Raw genomic sequence first — 26130 nt, 5'->3', positions numbered from 1 at the left:
GTGGTCATAAGTGCAAAGTTAGAGGGGAATGAAATGCTCTGATCTGACCTTAAAAATCAACTATAAACCACTCAATCTATGGGCAAAATCCTTCATTCTGATCAGTTTACTTATCAAAAAATGTCCCGTCCTCAAATTAGTGTATCAGTAATACACTGATATGCATAACTTGCAATGGAAAACCAACAATTACATTTGCAATGAAAATAATAAAGGTGAAGCAGCACTGATGTGTTCTGCTGCAACCTGAAACAAACCTCATTTATATTTATCCTGAGGTCAAATGTCAAGGTCAAAGGTTAAAGGTTAATTCGCTTTATTATCCCCATAGGCCAACTCGGTCTCTGTGTTGTACCCATCCTAATACACACACAGCATTAGCATTAGCTATTAGCATTAGCACATTAGAAGGAGTGAGTTTCCATTGACGGTGCTCTGGGACTAACTCCAGATCTTCATCAGCATTGTAGTCAAAGGCACTGACAGGAGAATTAATAAGTTATATGTACCTGTTTTTAAACTCCAGTTATTCCACCCCCTTTGTCCAAATATGGTCATTTCCTGATCCAAAAAGCCAACGTGGTGATAATATTTTTTCCGTGCTTCATTTTCTTAACATTTAAATTTCTTATGTATTATTTTCCTCCTGATGTCCCATTTATTTATCTAAAACCACAGTGAACTGCCTCCATGTACAAAATGTGCTTTATAATGTAATAAACTTGTCTCATCTTGCCTAATAAGATCACATTATAATTCTATTTAAATGCATTTTGCATTGGAGGTGCTATCTCCCCTTTATTCTTCTTCTTTGAGGATTTGTTTGTAGTTGTAGTCAGGTCTTTTTCATTTATCAGAGTTTTTAAAAGACAAGGAGTTAAACAGCATAGAGGACGCCAAGGATCTACAGATGCATCCTTGAAATTTCTCCAGAGGAAGGAGTCAGTCCTTTGAAGGATCCTAGACAATGGAATAGTCCTCTGGTGAAAAGTGATGACATAGCTTTATGTTAACGAACCTTTGAAGGATCCGACCTTGAGATTGAGAAACATCTAGAATTTTAGAGTTTTGGGAAACCCCAGTGCACTTTTTTTTTTGGTACTATTTATGATATATAAATAGAAAATAACACATTATTAAGAAGTTTATGATAACATAATCAAGAAATAATTATCTTTATCTGCATTGTATTATGATAATGACCTCCATACTGAAACTATTATGTGCTATTAGAGCAGAGGTGTCCAAAGTATTCCCATTCATTCCTCAGGTAGAAGTATAGATACTAGGGTTTAAAAAGACTTCTATAGAAGGTGAAGTATCAGCTCAAGCTTTTTACTCAAGTAAAAGTGTGAAAGTACTGGTTTCAAAACTTAAATACTTAAACTTAAATAATACTTAAAGGATATAAGTAAATGTAAAGGGAAAAAGTGCCATTAGGACAAAAGCTTAGGCGACACCACAGGGGCCTATAGTGCACTACCTACCTCCCCAAAAAACCCTATAGGCCATAATGACTATAATGATATATTAAAATATTAATGCTGAAACATTTGGGATATACTAGTCTGCCTGTTTCAGCCGCAGATGTGAACACTGAAAATGAATGCATTTTAGTCCAATGTCAATGTATTAAAGAACCATATATATGTAGTACTGAGCATTAACATGTGTTTCATGGAGCGGAAGATATGAGGACTAGTTGAATATAAATACTGGAATGGTGCAAAAAGCCAGGTGTGATGAATCATGTACAAACCAATAGGGTGTCGGAATGGTACATGTTTATACTACTCATCCAACCACAATCAAATTCACTCTATCCAGATGGAGCAATTTATCTGGTTAAATTATTTTAATTTGGACGATGACAAGCTGGAATGAAAACAAGCCAAAATGAAATAGGAATACTGAGACTATTTTTAAAATGTAAGTAGAAAGTACAGAGAATTGCATGAAAATGTAAAGAGTAGAAGTTAAAAGGCTGCTGAAAAATAATTACTCCAGTAAAGTATAGATAACCTAAATTACTTCTTAAGTAAGGTAACAAAGTATTTGTACTTTGTTGCATGACACCTTTGTATTAGAGCAACCACTTACTATCATGATAGATAAATAAGCACTAAATCTATGAAGACCAAAGAAAATGAAATGAATTCCAGTACACAGACGTCCAAATACCAGATTCACTGTCAGTACTCACAAACTACAGTAAAAAGAAAAGCAGAGGGTCTATCCTGGTTCAAAGCAGAAATATGGAGAGAATGTGGTCTCAGAATGGCTATAAATGTGTATTTATTACATGATATATAATTATTCCCTCCATACATTAGAGGTCATCGTTCAGCTCCCTGTGCAGCTGGATGTCGAACATCTTCTGAGAACACATCAGCACACCTCCACACTTACATAAAGCATAACTTCATTGTTCACAGGCAGAAGCACGCTATGTACCACATGAATCTTCCAGATGTACATCCAGATGTGTGATATGTCTGCAGAATCAACAGTACATCCACTCCATGCAGTCATAGCATTGCAAAGGAACAGCCCCAAATAACACATACACCCTGAGTGAACCTCCGGCTCTGAGTGAAAGTACCTCTGTTTATTGAGTGGATGTCAATAGTTGTAATCAGAGCAAATGTTTAGGAAGTGCACTTAGGCTATTACTGTTCCTCACTTCGTTAAACAGAGGTAAATAAAGCTGTCAGCTTTGTGCTCAGAGGTGATGAATAATGCTGGTTCTTTTCTTTTTGTGGTATGAATGACCAGCTTCAATCTATGGTGGACCTCCTTGAGGGAACGCTTTACAGCATGGATCTAATGAAAGTTCACTCTTATATCAACAAAGTGGTGTCTCAGATGAATACACTAGAAGAGGTAAGTGAAAGCAGTGTTCATGTAGTTCATCATATTTTAACAGTATGAACTTTGAGACTCAGATTAATAAACTGGCTTCATTTCAACCTGTGGCTTTTTCATCCACCTTCAGCACTTTTAACCTGTGAGTGTTTATCTGAGCCTCATATAAATTTTTGTAGTGTTATTTGGTGTGTAGACAGATTTACAGAAGTTACATAGACATGTCATTTTATGTTCCAAGGTCACTACTCCTGTTTTCTCTTAAACTTACTGAATATTTTCTCATTCACTTTCAAACAGATGATTATTTATGTCACTGATAAAAAACAGATCTAAGAATATCTCCTTATAAGGACGTAGTAACTCAATATTTTGAGTATCCCATTAAGTCATTATCTTTGTTAACAGAGCCTTTTTTCCTACATGGTGGCAGAGATAGGCTTTCATACCATCTTGTGTTTTATATTGTGCTGTTTTTCCATTTATCATGTGTCTTGGTTTTATTTCAACTATCTGACCAATGTGAAGACCTGCCTTTCCCCAAACTTATACTGTGTCCACACTAATGTAAATATTTTGCAAAAATGGATATCTTTCTCTAGGCCTCCAACACCATTTTAGGTCACAAAAATAGAAATTTTTAGAAACACTTTCCATGGGGAATTTTACTGTTAGGACAGCAGATTGTGAGAGTAAAACCACCACTGCAGAAACCAGCTTGTGAAATACTGATAAAAGTGTTGTTTTCTGACAGACAATCAAGACAAACCTTACCCGAGAGAACGAATTTGTCCGAGACAGCATGATGAGCCTCACTAACCAGTTTAAGAGATATGAGAACTACTCCAACATCATGATGAGCATCAAGAAGGAGATCTCCAGCCTCAGCCTTCAGCTGCTGCAGAAAGACTCATCAGAGAACAAAGCACAGGTCAGAAGAAACACCACCAACGATTATCAGCTGAGATAATAAATAATCCTTGTAGTAGATGGATTAAATGTGGTAGTAATATGTAGGAATCTGGTCTTTGCAGTGTTTGGTATTGATCAAGAAACAGTCTGCTTTTATTGCAGACAAATGCTGCAAATTGTGGCCAAGAGTCCACTGTTACTTGAGAAAACACAAGAAACATAGCAAATTTTAAAAAATCATCATATTTTTGACAAAACTGCTGCAAAAACTTTTAAAAGTAAGATTCATATATAACCCCTTAAGGAATTTGCCTCTTTTGATGAGTTGTAAGTATTGCATTGTTAAATTGCAATGAGCTCTCTTGGATGCCTTAGTTAAGATAAGATAAGATAAGATAAGATAAGATAAGATAAGATAAGATAAGATAAGATAAGATAAGATAAGATAAGACTTTATTTATCCCACCATTGGGAAATGTCAGAGTTAACAGCAACAACACACAACAAGCAAGTGCAGAGAAAAGACTGGTAGAAAAACCACAAATGAGTGAAAAATGACATATAAAGAGAAAAAGTAAGACATTTGGTATTTATATTAATATGTATATACATTTAGAAATAAAATTCAATATTATTTACATGTTCTCCCCGTGTCTGCGTGGGTTCTCTCCAGGTACTCCAGCTTCCTCCCACCATCCAAAGACGTGCACTGATAGGTTAATAAATTTATCTAAGTTGCCCATAGGTGTGAATATGAGAGTGATTGTTTGTCTCTACTGTATATGTCAGCCCTGTGATGAACTGGAGACATGTCCAGGGTGTACCCCACCTGAGCCCATAAGTAGCTGGAATAGGCTCCAGTGACCCCCGTGACCCTAGTGAGGAAAAAGCAGGCTCAGAAAATGAATTATTATTATTTACATATTTACATTGTGCATAATTACATAAAATATAACTGTGTTACATTAATGCTTATTATTTGTTTTTATGTTTAGATACAGCGTCATTGACATACACACAGAACTAAAGTAGGGCTCATTTTCATTTTCCTGGATTCCTCTCAGTCTTAAAGTTATTCATTTTTCAAGTCTTGTCTTAAAACACCAGTCACAGAGACGGTTTTTGCCTGTTGTGTTTACACTGGTCATTTGCAGACCACATCCTAACATGGAAGTGATGATGGTAAAATCTGCAGTTATTATTCTGTGCAAAGATATGTTGCGACATTTATTTAAAGCTGATGTAAGTGCTTGTCAACTTGAGTTAAATGAATTAAGTTGGTATCAGCCAAATTTTGTTTTACTACCAAAGCCCCTCCTTTCAACATTTTCTTTTCTGGAGAAAAGCAAAGTAACTCGAAAACAGAGTTTGTTCTGAAAACACTTGAACTGAATTACAGATGATCTGACTAAAGCAGACAAGCTGAAGCCTGTTGTGAACCTCAGCTAAAATTTGGAATGTCATTCTGTAAAAAGAGACATTGTTGATTTGGTCCCAAAATGTCACACCCATGCTTGAAAGTGGTATTTCAAGTATAGTTTAAACAAAAACTGCTTGAGAAGCTACTTTCTACTGTCAGAGAAGAGGTGTGTCTGTTCAGTCTGAAACAAAATGTGTTATTTTGATCATCGCTGTCATGCAGTGATGGGTCAAAGTTGATCCGATTTAATGGCAGTCACTGCATGAAACATAACCCAAAGCATGACTTAATCAGAAAGGAGCTGGAGGTTTGTTGCTTATTTAACAGATTTCTTGCTGCCTCACTTACAACCTATAAAACCACAAGTGGAACTTCTGTCAAAAATTATATAAACTATATCAAATCCCATTTTCAAATAAATTTTGACAATTTGTTGCTGTCAGCATTAACCTTAAATCTGGCAAAACAGTGACTTACTGACAAATACAGTTGTTTTTGGACAGTTAAACCCTTAACTCTGTTTTACATTGTGAGGTTAATGTAAACTAAAGAAAATGCTGCATGACATGTTGCACCATTTCTGCTGAATCCTTCCACTATCCTTTTGAATAAATGAAGTGATTGTAAGAGTAATAGAGGATGTATTCACCTCCCAAAACCACAAAAAGTGGAAATACTTCATTACAAATATAAGCTCTCTATTTAAAACATGACTGAACTAAAAGTATGTAAATAAATCTCAGTAGAGCAGTAGAAAACATTTTCATGTCATCACTCTAAAGCGACTTTACTTCTCCATAACAGCATAAAACAATGTCAGATTCATCCATATTGCAGAAGGAAACATGGGACTTTTCAAAGAATGGTTACAAAGTGTTTGACAGGATAAATGCACTGTAAAAAGTAAAATGAAACAGTTAGAAGCATAAAAAAACTGGCATCTCAACAAACTCTGTATATAAAAGTGCATAGACTCACCATGAAAATAAGTCAGACTTTATGCAAATGGAATAAGTACATTAATATTTGCAATAATATTATAGAAAAGCACTCGGAGAGCACAGACCTCCGCCAAGGCAGATCAGTGTTACCCCCCACACACACACACCCCCGATCACCACCAAAATGTAATCATTTGTTCCTTGTGCCAGTATGAAAATTTCATGAAAATCAGTCCATAACGTTTTGAGTTATTTTGCTAACAGACAGACAGACAAACCCCAATGAAAACATAACCTCCGCTGTTACACTTGGCCGAGGTAATAACAGTATCAGCATATAACCGGTAGTGGTGACATCATTACCACTGTTTGCATTAGATATCTGTTTACATTCTCAGAAACAATGAACCGACTGAGCACAAATGTTTATATTTACAGGACACTAACGACGAGAGAGCAAAGGAGGCTGTTAAACAGACCAACAAAAAGACCCCTGCGTCCAAACCCCCTCCCAAACCGCCCAAAGAAAAGGTCGTAAAACCTAAGAAGGAAGTCATTAAACCCGGGAAGCCTCTGAAGCCTGACCCGACAGCCAAGACCAAGGTGGTGGGTCACCAGCCGGGCGTGGTGAGGGGCATCACATACTACAAAGCCACCAAGAGCGATGAGGATGAGCAGAGAGAAGGTGAGTTTCGGGCTCAACGGGGACGCTCTGTGTTCTCCCGCCAGCGTTGTGTTCATAGAAAGCCAGCTAAAGCAAACATTACGCTCTCACTTTAGCTGAGTGTGCACTCCCATCTGTGTGCGTTCATCTGTGTGTGATCCACTGTGGGTGCTGAAAACGATCCAAATGAGCTTCTTTTACGGTCTAATGTGACCCCACCTGACACTTTACTGGATCAGGATCAGGAGGCTTTACATGTCCTACAAACATGGTTCAGATCTTAATTTGTTGGATTTAGTTTCCAGTACAGATAGTGTAAAGTTTTCCTGACAATGTTGTTTTACACAAGTGTGAGATAAGGCTGTAATTGTGCCATAAACTTTTCACTTAAGCACGAGGCAATAAAAGAGGAAATCCACCTCTGTGTGGCACACCAGATCCCCTCAATACAAGATTTATTCCGGTGTTGTCTTTAGCAAAGCTGGTCTAGTCCGCGCAGGGTTGGATTGCTAGGGTGTATTCAACAAGCAGGAAATCCAAATCTTTTATTGACAAAATACATGGACCTGATGGAATGCTGTCTCAATGGAGCGCTGCCATGCCCATGACATGCCTCAGCTTCACTCCTCACAACAATGTATGGGGACCCTCACCAACACAGAGAAAACATTTCCTGACTCCTTCCAATCCTCTTTAAGTCTAGTTGAGTGAATAGCTATGCTGCGTTTGCACAGGGCACACGCACATAACCCTGTCAGAGTGGATGTTCTGCCATGTATGTCAGCCTCAGCGAGACCATCCACCCTTGTCAAACCGCTGAAAACATCTGGCTGCATTTCCATAATCTCCAACAAAAAGCAGGATACCATTTTGTCTAAACCTTTATTCATCCAGATAACCTCGCTCAACCCTTGTGCCTTTTTCCTGGAATGCATTGCTTCAAATTTAGTTACAGTTACAAACATTTTTTCCCACAATATCTGATGCTGATGATCACTGAGGAAGTCCAGCAGAGCAGCTGAGGATGTTGGCAAAAGATACAGAATGTGGAATCGAGTATTTGTCAGTAAAAACTGCCAACTGCAGACTGCTGAGTTTGGTGCAAATGAAACACTAAAATTCAAATATTTAGAGCCACATGAAAACATTGCAGAGTTTCTTTGAGCCTAGAAAGGTTTTTTTTAGATAAGCAGTATTATGCAGATTTGCAATGTGATATACATTGGACCACGTAGTTGGAATCAAATATTTTTACCTTTTCTTATGAAATCATTGTGACAATGTGATTTCGTGATAGATAAAGTGTAACTGGGACTCATTGTACCTGGTCAAAAGTTAGTACTCATGTATATAAGCTGGAATAAAAAAGAGGAAGATGTCTGAAAGCAAAATTATTCCAACTTTATCAGCAACAGTACATTATTAGGGATAAATTCAGTTGCCAAAAATAAATAAAATCAGTGAAAACATGCACAGAATATAATATGCACATATACAGCTTTGGAAATGATCAATGGGCCATTTCTGGAGAAACTTGACAAAACAGCTCCTCCAATTTGGTGGCAATTCACCAATGTAGTTAAAAATCTGATCAAAAAGTATGTGTAAAACACAGAATATCAAAACAGTCTGACACCTGATGACCAAACACTTTTTATACCCTATTATTATGAGCATCAGGTGCATATATAATAATAATAAAATGAGCAGAACTTATCATAAGTCAACCAAGAGATGATGAGTTGCATGGTGAGGGGAAGACAGACATTGGACAAACGTCAATGAAAGAATCACTGTTCTGAGACTTGGACTTAATAAAAAAAAACCAAACTGTTATTACAAGGTCCAGAAGAAACTACAGGCTGACTCCACCAAGTTCTGCAGGAAAAAATGGAAAAAATATATTTCAAACACATTTCAGCACCGCATCACAGTGGTATTATTTACCAGTCTTACATGCACAGAATTACATAAGTCAGTAAACAGATCAGAAATTTGACTTGGTTAAAGTAGGAGGATATGATTTTATGACAAACAAGTTAGACAAATAGAGTTGATGTATGAATAGAACCGGACACCAGACTCACTGAGGGCGACTTTGTTGTAAGAACTGATAACAAAAAGACTAATGTCCGCCTTTGTTTGCGGTTGTAAGTGTCCTGTCAGCAGTTTTACAGATGACTCTTTTATCACTGTGGTCTGAGGGGAAAATGCTGTGGCAGGAAGGCTGAGTGGCGGTGGTGGCGTATCCAACTCCAAAATTATAAACAGTTAAAATCAACAGCTGAAAGTGTAGATAGACTGAAATTATTAATTAAAAAGTAAAATTAACTAAGCAGTCTAAGTAGTTGAGTGTGATGGGTGTATGATGAAATAATGTGGTTAAACTGGACAATATGGATAAAAGGGTCAAGTAGAAGCAATTGATTTATTGCGGAAATAGTAATAGATATAAATTTTAAGACTGATGACTGATGCTGTAATATTAAGTTTATAGGCATTTAAATAGTATCAGTAAAGGGGTACCACAGAACACTATAGAAAAAAAAAGACATTAAAAAGTCCTTCAAAGTGCACTAAAATGATGGTCACAGTATTTTAAAAGGGTCTTTGAAGTCCATAATATCAACGCACACAATGTGCATCCCATCTGCTTATAAGCACTGATGAATGTCATCGATTTACTGATTTCTGCTTTCACGTACGCTCCACTTAAAATGATTAGTTTTGCTCTAGAGATTGCATAGTTTGGACACATTTGTAGATTTGGAGCATGGTTTGAATATTAGTATTAAATTTATGTTCCACAGTGTTGTTAAATTTTATAAAAGGTTTAATTGCTTTCTCAAACCTTCTACTGTGTATTTCAAAACATTCCTCAGAGTATTGTTTGTAGTCCAGTGTTTATCAGGTCCATGTGTTCAGATTAAGTGTGTCAGGAAGATGCATTGCTTATGTAGCGTGGTTGTAATCCCACATCTGTCTGGCAGCAGCAGACGTGGCATCAGGACCAGAAGGAGAACAGCCTCTCCTTCATCTCCTCCTTTGATTCATCTGGTGTTTTCTTTTGTTTTAATTATACCAAAATAGATACAAAAGTGTACAAATTGGGAAGATATAAATATATTTTTTGGAAGGTTTATGGTGAACTAGGTTTTTGCGAGGTCCAGAACCGAGGTGGACAATGTTGTCCATATTAATTTCTGGGCACAATATGTACCACAGTTCCTCATATGAGAACCTGGAGTCAATTACAAGCCAGTTCTCAGAGGTCAAAGTCAACCCAATCAAATAAAATCAGTCTTCAATTACAGACAGGATAAAAAATTATGTCTGGTGCTGCCATCTCAGCACAATGTTCACCTCTATAAGTGAGTAATGATTAAGAATTCTTAACCTTATAACACCAAACGTGTCATGTTTGACACATGAGTTTTGAAGTCCTCTACATGATCAGGGTGATATTTTTTTCTTGAAAAACCTGATGTATACAATTAGATACATGCAATACATAGATAATCCACCGGGGGGAGGAATTCATTCTCCAGAGGCCTTTCCAGCAACACTACAAGACTATCAATAATGAGGAAGGAGGCAGAAATCTGGCAATTTTGAAAAGGAATTTCCAATTTGTTAGACATGTTTGTGTTATATTTTTATATATTTTAAGGGCATTGAAGTTTACTGTTAACATCACAAACATGAGTGGTTTTGCGTTACTTCCAACCATTTCTTTTCATTAAACAGAAGAAATTGAAATACAAATCACCTTCAAATAAAGGCCTGATACTTTATGCTACTGAGGTAAATGAAGGCATGGGCTGCTATTGGAGGTAATACAGCATGAACAATTTCTGTATACACCTATTATGCTGAGGTTTCTTCCTTTTTTTATGCTTTTTAGGGTTTTTTGGGGTTTTCCTTACTTTAAAAGTCAGAGTATGGTGCACGTTGTTCAGATTATAAAGCTCATATTGTACAAGTATCATATCTATCCCTAAGAATATGTTTTTTTAACTCTGTTTTAAACCTTTAAACCCCAAGCCTAAAATGGTCCATGTGGACTTTTTTCTTTATTTTGACTAACTTAAAGCTTAGAAAATATGCTGAGTGAGTCCATTTATCCATTTTTCCAGAGCGCTGCTTTTTTGACCAGATCTTTCAAAAATCCAGCAATCATTTACAATTTACTGTATAAAATACTGCTAAAACAGCTTCTTCTCCAGGTTCTAGTACAGGCATGGGTGAAATTACTGTACTGATTCAATAAAACCTATGAAGTGCAACATCTCAGGTTTCAGAAACCATTGGAATTTTTCCATTTGCACAAACAGTGAAAGAGTCACAGCCATCCAAACTGCATATGGACAGGGTGTGTCAGCGATGACACCAGGAGCAGATTAATGCACAGGCTGGCCTAAACTAGGGGCCCCATGGGTGCAGGGGCCCCGGATCGGCCAGACTATTTCAAATTTTCCTGAACAGAAACGACAACAACGACCTCTATTGGCCCATAAAACAAAGCTTTACTGTTGATGGTGGCACAGGCCAGACACTAATACTGTAAATATATTTATTTATTTATTTATTTATTTATTTATTTATTTATTTATTTATTTATTTATTTATTTATTATCATGATTTAAAGAGCTACTTCTATGCACTGGGCCCTCTGCTTGTTTTGTATTTGTGTTTTGTTTGTGATGTTGAATTTCTCAAGTAGCTGTGATGTGGTCATTTTGTGGTGGTCCAACAACTTGAATGAATATAGAGGAAACACTTCAGTTTTGGCTGTCTTTATATTTGTGTATGCTGGTTCACCTTAGTATTTGTATGTGGTCCATTTATGGCAATAAATTATTTTTTCAGTAAAGCATGAGTAAGTGGGGGGTGGGGCACCCACACAAAGAGTAGCCTAGGGGCCCATGACCACCTTAATCCTCCTCTAGATGACACGTCAGGTTTTAAAGAGTTAAACTAGATCTAAAACATGTTTCATTTTAAAGAAACAAAGAAACATTTATTTTAGAGATAGAACATTAATTAGTTATGATGGGATGTTTACAAACTACTGATATTAGCAGAATCAGTTTCTGATGGTAGCTCGGAGCTACTGTTGACTGACTGAAATAACTGATTTTGAAGGAAAATAACAGCAAAAATTGATCCTAACGCACTTTTAAGGCTTCACTTCCACATTTATTAATTACAGTGCAAATGTTGGATTCAGAAGACATCCAGTTTCTCAGAGTCAGAGTAGGAGGGACAGTGGGATAATATTTGCTGATTAGTCCAGTATCTACTCTTTGTGTTCTAAAATATTAGTATTATATGGGCTATAAAGTCCACCTGAACCTTTTTTTTTTTTTTTTACAATAAGATACAGTGTTTGATTTTCAGAATGCCTGGGGGTCATTGGACGAGATTTAAAATGTTAACTAGTTTGTCTGCCTTGTCAGTTTCCAATATAAAAGGCTTTTTCTTTGGTTTTCAACATGTGTTTGTCTTGATAGAATTAACACTCGGCTCAAACCAATGAAATAATTTAAGGTTAAAGCTTCTGTCTGAACATTTTTCATTCTGGATTACACATTCCCATTCCTTTTAAAAGGCAAAAGCTGCAGTGTATTCTCTTGATCTTTTAAGAAAAAGAATCAGCAGCAGGGCCGGTTTACATAAGTGGAGAAAAAAACACGAGAGCACAGAGAGAGGAAGTGAGTATTCTCTGTGTGCTGCATTGCTAATGTGTGGTCTTTGATGTGAAGTTTTTGGAGCAGAGGAGGCTAAAATGTGTCTCCTGCTGACAAGAAGCCACATGTTGTATGTAGAGCACAGTGAATGACTGGTTTAGAAAGGGACAGTCGGCTGTAACCACTGTTAACAGATAACAGAGGCCTTTTTTTGGTCGATTCCGTCTGACCCCGTTTGGCTGTTTGTTGTATTTTCACTCAGATCTCGACGTGTTTTATCTCTTGGCCTGACTCTCCACTTCCTCTCCTCCCTCCCAGACAACTCTGCCAAAGTCTACACAGTCCATCACGTCAAGGAGAGTCAGTCTGAGGACGGGGGAGCAGAGATAGTCCTGGAAACTGTGGAGGCGACTGAAGCCAGACCTGCTGCCACCACTTCAGAACCCACCACAGTCAGCACCACCACCACTACCACTACAACCACCACCACAGCAACTACTACACCAACTACCACCTCTACTACACCCACTACTACCACTACACAGAGCACAACAGCACCTGAGAGACCGGCTCCCACCATTGTGTTGTTACTCGACAACTCCAACAACAACAGCCGGCCCACTCTGCACAGGGCAGGTAGGTTCAAAAAACTGATCTGAATACGCTCAGTATTGTGTTACAGGCTGTGACCACAGTGACAACAGGCCAGTTTAACTGTAGATAAGCATGCAGGTCCACTCCGCTAAGAAACGTACAAGTGTGAAATCAGTTAATGCAAGTCATTCTTTCCCAGGCACACATGTTCAACGCTCAGCCTTTGCTTCTTTCTTGCAGGAAAAATCCTCAACTGTGAAGGGACTCTGGCATCCATCGAGCAACCGGAGAAGCACCACAGTTACGGACGCAATGAAGGAGCCTGGATGAAGGACCCCCTGGCTAAAGACGCCAAGATTTACGTCACAAACTACTACTATGGCAACAACCTGGTGGAGTTTAGAAACCTGGAAAACTTTAAGCAAGGTTTGTCTCAACCACGCTAGAAAAAAAACTAATTTGCATGAAGATTCCTCATGAAATTGGAGCTAAATATTTATACCTTGTTCATTCTAACATTGGTATTTTCTTCATCTGTGTCTTAAAATAAGTTCTGTTCAAGTGACTTCCATTTTATAAATTATCTCTGTCCACATGACAACGTCAAAACATCTTTATAAGACTAGTCCAAAGATTCAGACAAACCATATTTACTGTTGTTCAACCTGTGGACACCATTGATAATACTGGACGTAGCAGAGGCAGAGGCTGTCATGAAGGTGAAGCAGAAACAACAAGTTCAGTTGTAAACTTGCATTACCTTAAAGTGAACCTGTGCTGGTCATTATGATTTGTGTATTACTTTTAAGGAAGAGAGGTGGAAATTCAGTAAAAACATAATCGCCATGAATGCACCACACTGGACCTTTTTATCATGTGAATTATGCGTGGGGACAGAACCTATGGGGAGCAGCCATTGCCGGCCAGAACTGACGTACCTTTGTTTGATTCCGGGTAACTGAGTGCGAGTAAACAAGCAGCAGTCAGTGAGCAAGATTGAGTGGAAAGCATGTGTTCGTGCTTGTTGTTTGTGCAGCCGTAAGCTTTGCACTCGCTAATATGTCATCTTAAGCCACGTTTTCACTATATGGTACCAGCTTGACTCGACTCAAGTACCAGGTACCATTCCTGGAGGTTGTTTTCATTACAGGATAGTACCAACTTTAGAGTACCTGGTCGTCATAGCAACGCTAATTTCTTCAGCTTCTACCTGCATTGCATGAAGGTCCTTTGGCAACCGTGTGCTGTCATCTGCTCTGAGAGTTGCTGATAAACTCGCTCGTTGCGTGTTGAGCTCATACTGAATCTTTTCATCGGCCACCAAAGACAGAAATGTCTGAACTTTGTCCACCGACCACAGTGTCATTTTGTGGACTGTCATCATGGATGTATTTAGCATACCTGTATATTAACTGTCAACTTCCAAATCTGGTTTGTTAAAAATGGCGGAACATGCATTGATAATGCAGTGACAACTCTCTGACCAATCAGTGGTCTGCAGTGTTTACACATCACATTTTAGTACCTCTTCACCTGTTTTAGAACCTCAGCCAAAGCAGATAGTAAAAAAATAGTACCAGGTAAGAGATTCCAGGTACTTTTATGTAATGGAAACGCACAAAGGCCAAGTCGAGTCGAGCCGGTACCACATACTGGAAACACAGCTTTAGACTGTTGTCTTCTGCAAGGGGTCAGTGACCAGTTCATCGCAGCCCAGGTGATCGGATAATACATCATTACTGTGTCACTACCACCGCTGGAACAGCCCATGAAGGAGGCAACATGTCACTGATCATGCCTGACTCGTGTACTTGACAACAGGCTATAATGGAAGTTATGTGAGAGTTATACATGATCTTTTGAAATAGCTAGCAATGAAAATTCACTACAGGTAGCCTTTAAGTGTTGGTTGTGGCAGTGTATTCTTTACATGATTTGGCTTTGTCCATAACACTGGTTTGGTCCGTCTATCAAAGGCATTGGTTCTGACCTGGACCTACTGCAGGTCACACACTGATTTATACAACTGAATTTGATGTTTCAGGTGCAGCTTCATAACACAAACACCTAATAGACATGAGCAAAATCGGTTTGATGCAATAGTTTTCTTAATGTCTCCATTGTACTTGTCCACTTGGATAAAATGTTCACTTTATAAATCTCAGAGGTTCATAGTTTTGCAACTTAAAACATTATTTTCATGTAGGCAACAGGAGAAGCGTTGAGCAAAGTAATGAGGACATTTTTAATGGGGCAAAGTGAACTGTAATTCTTGTAATGAAAGTGACGATGATGAAAAACAACAGAAGGCAATTTTGTCTGAGAACGGTGAACGTGGCATCAGGACCAGAAGGAAAACAGCCTCTTTCTGCTTCCTCTCCATCTTTGATTCATCTGCTGTTTTCTTTTATTTGAACTAGACCAAAATAGATTAAAGAGTGCATGGACAATTTGGGCTTTTGAAGAAAAAAATATAATGAAAATATAAACAGTTTTGATTCATCTGCTGTTTTTAAACAAAAGTTCATAGTAGACCAGAATAGATTTTACAAGTGTTAACAATATGGGATTATAAGGAAAAATGTGATGAGTTGAACAGATATAAAAAAAAAAAGTGTTTTTGTTTTGTTTGTTTTTTTTTTAAATCAGAATTTAGAGTCTAAATCATTGCAACTTTTACATGGTAAAAATCTTTCTAATGAGTCAGTGTCGAGGCTCCTGTTTCGGTCTGAACCTTTACAGAGATATAAACTTTTCAAGACAATATTTAACCATTCTTAGTCATTTAGTGCCCCAGTAATAAAGCTGTGGAAAGTTTCATGTTCATTAATTTATTCAACTTTCAGTCTTTGTAATATATAAGTAAAAGTAAATATATAAGTAAAGTATATAAGTAAAAAAAATTACACAGAAAATACACAATAATGACAAAAAAATAATAAAAGGAAACTCCATATACCCAAAGGATCTTTGCAAACATGTTGAAGTTATTTAATCTCCAAATACTTTTATGTTTACTTTAATGTAAGACGTATGATCTGATATATTTATTGAGCCAATATGACAACTTTAAACCACTGTTACATACTGTTTCAACATAATGAAACATAATTTTATCTATGTTATATTTGTATGTTTTTGTAATATGGATAGAACATCCTCCATGTGTCTGCAAGACCACAAATTAAATTTTTTCTGCTCTATGTATCTGAGGAAGTGTCAGCTCAGATTCAGATCTCCCCCTGATATTACAACACATTTTTTTTGGGTCAAAATTAAGTTATTGAAATACAAGACAAAAAAAAACCAAGAGCAGTTCTAAGTAAAATGTGATAGGATTATAGGATGATAAAATCCCTTAAGAGGGAAAAAATGAAGTGATCTTAAAACAAGAGATTCTTCAGTTTGTTTCAATGACACATACTCATTGTACTGTAGAAACTCAACACTGCAGAATAGTAATAATAACATAATAGAGTCCAATCCAATCATATCAGTATAGAACGACACTTTGTGATCCAGACCTATGAACTGGCTGCTGCTCAGTCTCAGATTAATCTCCTTAAACTGCGGAATAAATGTGAAACATCATAAAGCTCCTTGTGGGAAATGTGGGATTAAAAGTTTGAAGTACAGTGTCGTTTTTTGGATGGTGTTAGTAATATTAATGATACTCTTTGTTTAAAGTCCTTAACAGCCACTGGTGACCAAAAGCCTCTACTGATCTGAAGTGATAAAAAAGTTTCAAACCATTAATCTTATCAATACATGTTAAATATTTAGGTAAAATGCAGTTTCCCAGGTTTTCAGGAACATGTGTTGTGACCCATTTGAACATTCAAAGGCTCTGTCATGAATGTGGAAACACCATCATGCTTTGCTGAATTTTCACTAGAAAAACCCATGTAATTTCACAAATGAGATTAGTTGAATGTGCTTGTTTTCATGTTCAGTTAATGATATATTCTGCACAAAAAAGTCACTTCTTCAGTTTTCTCTGTTTTAAATAAAAAGTTAAATATAAGAAAATATCTGATTTTCACATAAAAATGTAAAATTCAGAGGATACTATTAGAATAAATGGTGATAAAATAGTTGTAGGTCTTTTAGCATTAAGCGCATCATATTTCACATTTACTAATGATTAATATTACATAAATGCTCAATTATTTCCCCCTCTTTTTTTTAATCAGTCCATATGACCATGCATAGGGCAAACTGTTAAATGATAAACACTGTGGGTGATCACTTAATATTAGACATAATCGGCACAGAGGCTTTAATGTGTCATGAAGTTCAGCAATGACATATTATGTTACAAACTTAGGTGAACTTCTAAGTGTTGGTTCCAGTTTTTGAGGGGGTGTTTTTGTGTTATGCTATTCATTTTTACTGTTATTTTACTTTCTAAAGCTCTGCATGACCAGGCCCTTAGATATATGAAGGATCTCTACTCATGGGATATGCCTGGTCGTTCACTTCAATCTGCAGGTTCTGGTGTTTTGGTCACGTCTTTTAATCCTCACAGTTTTTAATTTTTGCCATAACTATTGTTTTATTGGTTATATAATTGAATTTTTGTGAAGCACTTAAGAAAAGTGCTATATGAAGACACAGTACTTTTATATTATATTTTACTACTACATATATGCACATGCTCCAGTTAAGATGTGACATCATTATTTTCTAATCTCTTCATTTTCCTTATTGACACAGATACTCAAGAACAAGAGTTATACAGATTTTCACATTGTGAGGTCGTTTTGGTGACCTAAAACACCATATGTGTGAACAAGAAGTCCAAATGTATAAAAATTGCTCATTTAGCTAAATATCTTTAGTACTTCAGACAGAGCGTTAATGTGTTGCTCTGTTTTCTTTCTGGACATTAACTGACACTGATTCATGCTGATTATTCAATGAGCTCTGTAAGTCTGAGGAGATGTGTGGAATGTAGGTCTTGATTGTTCCACGGCTCCGGTGGGTGGGAAAGTCAGCGTCTTCCTCATCCAACTCTACGGAGGAATTGGATTACACTCTGTAAGAGAGTTAAGATGATCTCCCCTCGCAGGACGCGGCTTGTTGATCTAGATGTGTTTGGACAATGAGCTCTCTAAATGCACTTACATGTGAGGCGTCCTGCGGCGCTGCGAGCCTACAGCTGCGTGCGGATGACTAGGTATCTCGGTGAGTGGCGGTGAAGCCTGCTGTTCCCTGACATGTGCTCTGGCCTTTCCTTTGAACTGGGCACAGCAGAGAGGGATTAAGAGTGTGGGCTGGCTTCAGGGAAGGGGATGGTGGGTGGCTGTGGGGGGATGGCGGTGGGTGGGAGGGTGTCCTGCAGTATGTTGTTTTTGTCCTCCTCTGGGCCTTTCATTTATTATCAGTATTGAAATCAGACTTCCTGAGGCTGTAAGATTAAGAGCGTAAATGTGATTAGAAAAGGACACCTACAGTACACAACATGTTTATTCGGGAGGGAAGTGCTAAACAAACTGTGTCCCTGTCGCACGAAGCCAGTGTGTACACAGTCTGGTGTTGTAAAAACATGGTTATTAGCTCTGTGACGGGTATATAATATCAGAAAGAATACACACCACAGAATGTATCCATTCATTATTATCACTGTAGCTGTTATTATGTTAAGAGCTACATCCATTATAAGGAGGCCCATTAAGGTTATCTGGGAGTTTGTTTTTATATCCTCCAACTCAGTTCTCAAGCCTTTATAAGTGTAATTGAATAGCTATGTCAAGACATGTATATGCCTGAATTGATTTTTGTTTACAACAGTCCGTCCCTCTGTCTGTCTGCATTTTGTTTCCAGAGCATATCCAGCAAACAGTTCAGTAGTTTTCTGCCAAACATGCTAAAAGTTACCAAAAGGAACCACTACAACATATTAGATATTTTGTCCACTATGTCCATCAGGCCAATGATGCCTCCTGTCATCATTTGTTTTGCTGGAGGAAAAAATAGAAACCCATTCAGTATTTTTCCAATAGCAGAAACAGAAATGTACCACTTATGTGTAGGTTGTCGCTATTTGCTTTTTCATCTATTCTTAATCCATTCATTTGTCATGTGTCTATCCATAATGTCCACAATGTTCATCACATTTCACATTTTGTTCAACTTCTCTACAGCCACCGGACAAACAGTATGAAACTCTACAGGAAGTCAGTTGTAAAGAACCACCGTCTGATGACTCCTATTTATTCTCAAGTAACCGGAGCTGACAAATACCTCTGCCCAACACTTTGCCCCTCTTGCTCATTCATACCCTGACTAGTCAGGGTTAATCTTGAATTTTAAATTAAAGACAATTGTAAACGAGATTAAACTAAAATCACTGTCATTTTTAGTTTAGACCAGCCGAGACAAACATTATTCTTCCCAAGTCTTTCTACCTTTAAAAAAAAAAAAAAGCTCAAAAAGTCATTCAAAATCCAAAAAATTAAACTGTATTGAAATCAGTGTCAGGCAAATGAATTTGTGTACACTGGCTTAATGTAAGAGCTTCCTAATACAGCCAAATAGAAGATGCTTTTCCTGTGTTTAGAACATGATGTGCCCACTTGAAAACCCTCCGCCTGACTTATCAGTCGCTCTACTGCCACTCAAGTGGCCCAACTTATCAGCACATGCCAACATCTTTGAGCATACCGACGGGCAACCAACTGGTGACAATAGCCTTTGGCCACTGTGGCCGAGGGTAAAAACCAAAATGCCTTCTGTGAAAACAGTCTACCAAGCTAAGTTCTGGCAGATACCAACCATACCATACCATATGTGTCAAGTGTTCATATCATGAATCAACATCAGTCACCTATAAAAACATCCAAAGGGACAGTAGATTGTGTTTGCCTGAATCTTTATTCATCTATGGCTTAAAAGTTTCTAAAGCTGAAAAAATATTTGGTACATTGAGGACAGGCTTTGGCAGGAGCAGAGGTGTGATAAGAAAGAGTTTTGGCAATAGATGAATGCTGACTGGCTTTTCTTTGAGACAGAACAGTTAGAGTTCTGTGGCATGTGCACACTAGTAACCGATGGGTAACTGTAGTGTCTTCTGTGCAACAGAATATGTTCACTGACAAATGACTGAAGACAATCATGACAGCAAAATAAAATCTCTTGTTCTCCTTTTTATCCCAGGACGCTGGAGTAACCTCTTCAAGCTGCCTTACAACTGGATTGGCACTGGCCATGTAGTTTATAACGGAGCCTTCTATTACAACAGAGCCTTCACCAAGAACATCATAAAGTACGATCTGAAGATGCGATATGTGGCAGCCTGGACTCTGCTGCATGACGTTGTTTACGAGGACACCACCCCCTGGAAATGGAGGGGCCACTCGGACATCGACTTTGCCGTAGACGAAAGTGGCCTGTGGGTGATCTATCCTTCAGTGGACTACGATTACCATCAGCAAGAGGTCATCATCATCAGTAAACTGGATCCTGGAGACCTGTCCTTGAAAAAAGAGACAACCTGGAGGACAGGTCTCAAGAGGAACTCCTACGGAAACTGCTTCATCATCTGTGGTGTCTTGTACGCTGTTAATGTGTACAATCAGAAGGAAGGTGAAGTGAACTATGCTTACGACACCCACACCAACAGCGAAGCCATCCCACGCCTGCCGTTCACCAATGAATACTCCTTCACCACCCAGATTGACTACAACCCTAAGGAGAAGGTTTTGTATGCCTGGGACAATGGTCACCAGCTCACATATAAAATAAACTTTCTCGACCAGTGAGCACAGCTAATTTGTGCTACAGATAAGCTCGAAGTAGGCCTGCCAGTACGGCACCTAAGCAGAAAGAAGACACTCAGTATTGACAGCCCAGAGACAGCCATAATGGACTGAACAGGACAAAGGATGAACCTACACCAGCCTTCCAGTACCAATGCATGCCATTCAAACTCTTGACCTCACAGTGTAGAAAAGCACACATCTCAGATGTGTGGATTAGAACATGTCTGTATAGTATTTCAACGGATAGACGGAGTAGGGTGGAAACAATCTTACAGGTTGGGGTAAGGGCTTAAAGGGTAGAGCTAAATACTTTGAGGAAATAATGCTGCTCCTTTATTAGACCATATTTAAAAAAATAAAAATAAATGCAGTCTTAAATGGGCAGAGAGAATGATTGAATCTACTTTGAATAATGCCACCCATTAATATTGATATTTGTTACTTAAATAGACCATTTAGCAAATCAAGAAATTCACAGGTGTGTAAGACTCAACATCCCCAAAAGTCATAAGTTCAGAATTGGGTAACACTCCTTTCACATAGCTGCACCTCACAACATGATCGGACTTGAAGTGGTTTCCACTGGTTTTAATATTTTGTCTCTTGCTCTTGAAAAACAAGGTGAATTTGCCAAGGCAAGGGCCATGTGATTTATGTTGTGCAAGGCAAGAGATATAGTTCACTGAGAGGTTTCCCACAAAAATAAATGTTACTTTACCATCTGTGCAACAAAGTTAAACTTTCTTGACTTCAAAAACAATCTTTTAAATTGACAAACATCTTATAGGTAATAATGTCACAATTTTGTCTCTTGCTGTTGACTGCCTTTTTAATTCCCCAAAGTAAGATTCCATGGGAACATTGGGAGACATACATAGCCCTCTCTATGTCAGCAGACTGGCTAGTAAGATACCTAAATAGAATATGAATTTAAAGAATAAACGCCAAAAAAAAGAAACATGTACACAGTATTTTTCTTAAAGACAGAGATAAACCTAAGCTGACAATTAACTAAATATAATATAAAGAATGATTATAACACAGAATTTGATTTGGCCTGACGTTCCCTCATACTGGCCGAGCGACCACACTGTAAAGGATGACAAAGAAAACTCTGCTGTTCCAAACTTATGCCCCATCCACACTAATGTGGGTGTTATGCAAAATGGATTTTATGTTTGGGCCTCTCATCCACATAAACAGTATTTTAGTTCACAAAAACTGAGATTTTTTTTCCAAAGTGTAGATTTTTAAAAACTCTGGTTTGTGTGTATACTTGTAGTCAGGAAAAACAATGACATCACACCCCATTTTGCTCATGTATATTATTACTTTGTGTAATGAAGCTGCACCTGAAATATCACATCCAGGTGTATAAATAAGTATATGACCAGCAGTAGGGATCAAGGTCAGCACCGATACCTTTGTTAGACAGACCAGACCGGCATTATGGACAAATCCACATCATGTAAAGAATACACTCCCACAGCCAACACAAGAATATATCAGCTTTGGAAAATATTCATGTTACTGTAGACAGGACATTAGACTGTTTAAGAGTAACAACAGATGAAACTAGCTTACAAAGGTGACGTCACTTGGCTTGATTTGTAACTACTTTAGTCCTCAAATGCATAAGTTAATTAGTACATTCAAACTCAAGCATTCTAAGTGGGTTATTTAGCTCCACCTAGTTGGGTTTAACTCACCCTGTGAGATTATTTGTGCCCCCAGTGCAGCTCTGCTTCAGAGAAACATTTGTAAAACTCTCAGCTTTTGTTTCAACTCCATCCAATAACCAAGCACTTTGATCATGACTCTGCGTTTATTATTCCGGCCTCATGATGCTTCTCTCTTTTGCAATAATGTTGTTTTGGACAATATGTTGGATATATTATGACCTCCAAAAAACAATGTACACAGTGTTTAAGATTTTTGTTGTATTTACATGAGTTCATTTGACAATATCATAAAATGTTTTTTTCTGATTTTTGTAAAATTTCTGATGTTTTGTAAAAGTATGCAGCTTTTATATTGTTAATAACATATGCATAACCACATTTGTCATAGACTGTGAGCATTTGTACATTTCCCAGTGGATTTGCCACCCATAAATTACACCCATGTGCACATCCATTGCATCAACAACAAAACCCCTAACCCCCAAATGCCTATTTTTGAAGATGGCTGGCAGCACTATGTCAGACATGCTGTGGGAATGGTGAACTTTAAGACAGACAAGATAATTGTTAAAGCAATTTATGGTCTTGTTTTGGTCTTGTACACTAATGTTATGATTCAAAACATAATTTTGTCTGTTCTTTAATGATCAGGAGTGTTTTGTTATTCAGAAAAAGGGCATGTAGCTTGCTATAAATTGTCTTCTCACATAAACAATAAAGTCATGAAATGTAACACAACACTTGAAAACAGAATTGTGTGTCAGTGCTATGAAATAAAATTCTATCAAACCAAGTTTGTCACAAGCTGTGTTAGTCAATCTGCAATGCACCCAGTAAATGTCTTGGATTAGTAAGATTTGCCTGGCCCACATCGTGTTGCTGGGATGATGAACCGTGACTCAGATCTGCCTTTTTCTGAAGCTCTCATGAGCTGCGTTTAGTTCTGGGGTAAAGGTTACCATATTTTGCTTGATCTCAGTCCTAAATACACCAAAAGGAGCAGCTCGAGGTCGTGGTAATAAGGGCATGGCTGCCTGATTTCTTGGCTGGGTTTTCAACAGTCCTCAGCTCCAAGTCATGCAATCCTAGAGGGAGACAATAATATAAGCTAATCGCCGAATGGTGGGTGTGGTAGGTCCGTGCGTGTGGACCTCGTTTAATTAAATCAACTCCTCACATCTATTTAAAGGTTGCACAGAGAGTGTGTTGTTTTTAACACCCAGAAAAGGGACTCCATTAATGACTGCAGTGCTTGAAGAAGTACTCAGATCCTATGCTTTAAAAAAGTACCAATAAAAGTAAAGTACTAATATCTAAATATGAGAAAAGGCAACCACAAGTACAAGTTATGCATTCATTCATTCTAGAAAAAGGACAAGCATTAAAGGGACGTAGGCTAATTGATTGCAGAAATATCACATTCAAAATTATGTTTTCATTGTGTAATCACGCAAAATCGAAAATCCTTTACTGTGTCTCCAGTCGCCTTCTTCCATACTTGGTCAGGTTTAACTCAGCCTGTGTAATAATTTCTGTTTCTCTGCTCCAGAAAAACATTTGTAAAACTAAACTCTCAGCTTTTATTTCAACTCCATCCTCTCACCAAGCAGAGTTAACGTCCCCAGAACTAAAAAGTCATAGCTGGCTGTAATGAAGGACTGATTTTTTTTATGACCACTATGGATGAAGTTGTGAGGGCTTTCAGTTAGTTTCAATCTGCTACTTTTCTGATAGATGTCACTAAATATCACACAGTTAACTTTTAAGCATAAGTATTTTTGGTAAAATGTACCTCAAGTGCAGAGAATATAAAAGTACTCATTAAACAGTAAAATTGTCCTTTTTAGTCTTTTACAGTTAGATATGATATGAATTCATATTAAAGCTGCATTAAGGTGTATTACTGTTTCTTTATGGTAGTAGATGTTTAAGCTTGAGCTTATTTTAACTACTTAAATTCTGCAGTTTAATCTACAGCAATGCATCATATCTATAAGACTGTTAGTAACTTCATTGTCCTGTGAGAAACATGTATCTGTAAAAAGTCACCTTTTAATTAATTTAAATTAAGAAGGAGAATTGTCTGAATCCATGTATGAAACACGTCTTTCCGTTTATCACAAACACCCAAAATGGACACATGGAGGAGATGAAAAACAGTAACTGAAAAGTCATTATCCTGTTACACAGATGTAGTGGACTGAAAAAGCACAGTATTGAAGTATAAGTACCTCAAATATGCACTTAATTACAGCACTTGAATAAAAGTACTTGGTTATCTGGCACCACTGTAGGCCAGACCATAGTCTTGATGAGCGCAGCACTAATGGTGTGTCCAATCATGAACTCTGTCACAAAATGTTGACATGTTGTTGTAATGGAACAATGACGTCCACACCGGCTCTGGTGATGAACACTGACAATTCACATGACCTATGGTACTTCGGTCCCAGTGCCTCATGTCACACACAAAGGCTCTCCTGTTGCTAAACCAGGACTCAAACCTTGAACCTGTTCACATCAGCAGGGCCTCCTGTTCATCACCATCATGTCCTCACAGCGCTGTGATGTCCAGGCTTTTGTCCCCATGTTACATGCCACTTTGAAGCTGAATCTGCACCACAGAACTGTATCATTCATGTTCAAGAGGTAATTGGGTTAGTATAGGAAGGGACCTTTGCTCCGGGACCCCCCTCTTCACAGGCCTCCGCTGCACTGAGCTCATTTTGTCCTGTGGTGGGGACCTTCCATCGCATGATCTACATGCAAACAATATAACATTATTTCTGTGATATATGTTTAATTTCTAGAGCATTAAATATCTCAGACAAGAAAACTGTCCATGTTGGGTCAGTCAGGTTGAAAAATTATCCAAATGAACATGTGCAAATGTAACACTGCAAAGTCCATAATGCAATAGGGATAAGAAGGTTAAAAAATGTGTGTGAGAGGGGAAGAAGAAAAAAAAAAGACCCATTTGTGATCAGCGTCAGAGTTTAACAACCATGAACTCACTTTCCTGCCTATTTTAGTGGACATCCAAATGGAGACAAAGTTAAAATATTAATGTGCATGTGAGGAGTAAAGACTCATACTATGAGGAAATGATGCATGTTCAGAAGTTGGTTTGCTGAAGGAAAATAGGAATGCATACCAGCTGATAAGACTTAAAAATATGTGTTTACCTTTGATATTCTTTGAAGAAACAGCCCTGTCTACCTTCAGAGGTTTTTCAAAACACTTACCTTATTGCACAATAAAAAAAAATAAATAAATAAAAATTAAGTAATTTAATTTGAGACAGTTTTAGCAAGTGTTGTTTGCACAGTAGTTTCAAGATGCTGATTAAAGATTCCAACTAGTATATACACAACTCCTGCTGCGAGGAGTCTCGCACAATCAAAACAGTAACAGCGGATGAAGAAACAGAGGATGGCGTGAAGAAGCGTGGGATCATGGGAGCTGTTTTCACTGCTGTTTGCCAACAAAAAATCAACATGATATGTCTCAGGTGGAAATTTACAGACCAGGTCAAGTATTCCGGTAATATTCTGTTAACTTCAATAATGTATATTTATGTAATGTCACTGCTGCAAATA

The 26130-nt window shown here is 37.7% G+C and overlaps 1 protein-coding gene across 1 annotated transcript in view; it reads left to right on the top strand.

Moving 5' to 3' along the window:
- olfml2a (olfactomedin-like 2A) overlaps positions 1-23324 on the top strand; it is a 41449-nt gene extending 18125 nt beyond the window's left edge. The window contains exons 3-8 of the mRNA XM_030144195.1: positions 2776-2883; positions 3620-3796; positions 6577-6823; positions 12811-13128; positions 13327-13512; positions 20245-23324. Of these exons, the coding sequence (XP_030000055.1) occupies positions 2776-2883; positions 3620-3796; positions 6577-6823; positions 12811-13128; positions 13327-13512; positions 20245-20849 (1641 nt within the window). The 3' untranslated portion in view covers positions 20850-23324. The remainder of the gene's footprint in view (positions 1-2775; positions 2884-3619; positions 3797-6576; positions 6824-12810; positions 13129-13326; positions 13513-20244) is intronic.
- Positions 23325-26130: the final 2806 nt, after the last annotated feature.

This window comes from Sphaeramia orbicularis, chromosome 9, assembly GCF_902148855.1.
Source record: "Sphaeramia orbicularis chromosome 9, fSphaOr1.1, whole genome shotgun sequence".
NCBI lineage: Eukaryota > Metazoa > Chordata > Actinopteri > Kurtiformes > Apogonidae > Sphaeramia > Sphaeramia orbicularis.
Note: the sequence above shows the minus strand (reverse complement) of the source record. Positions and strands in the feature narration are given on the sequence as shown.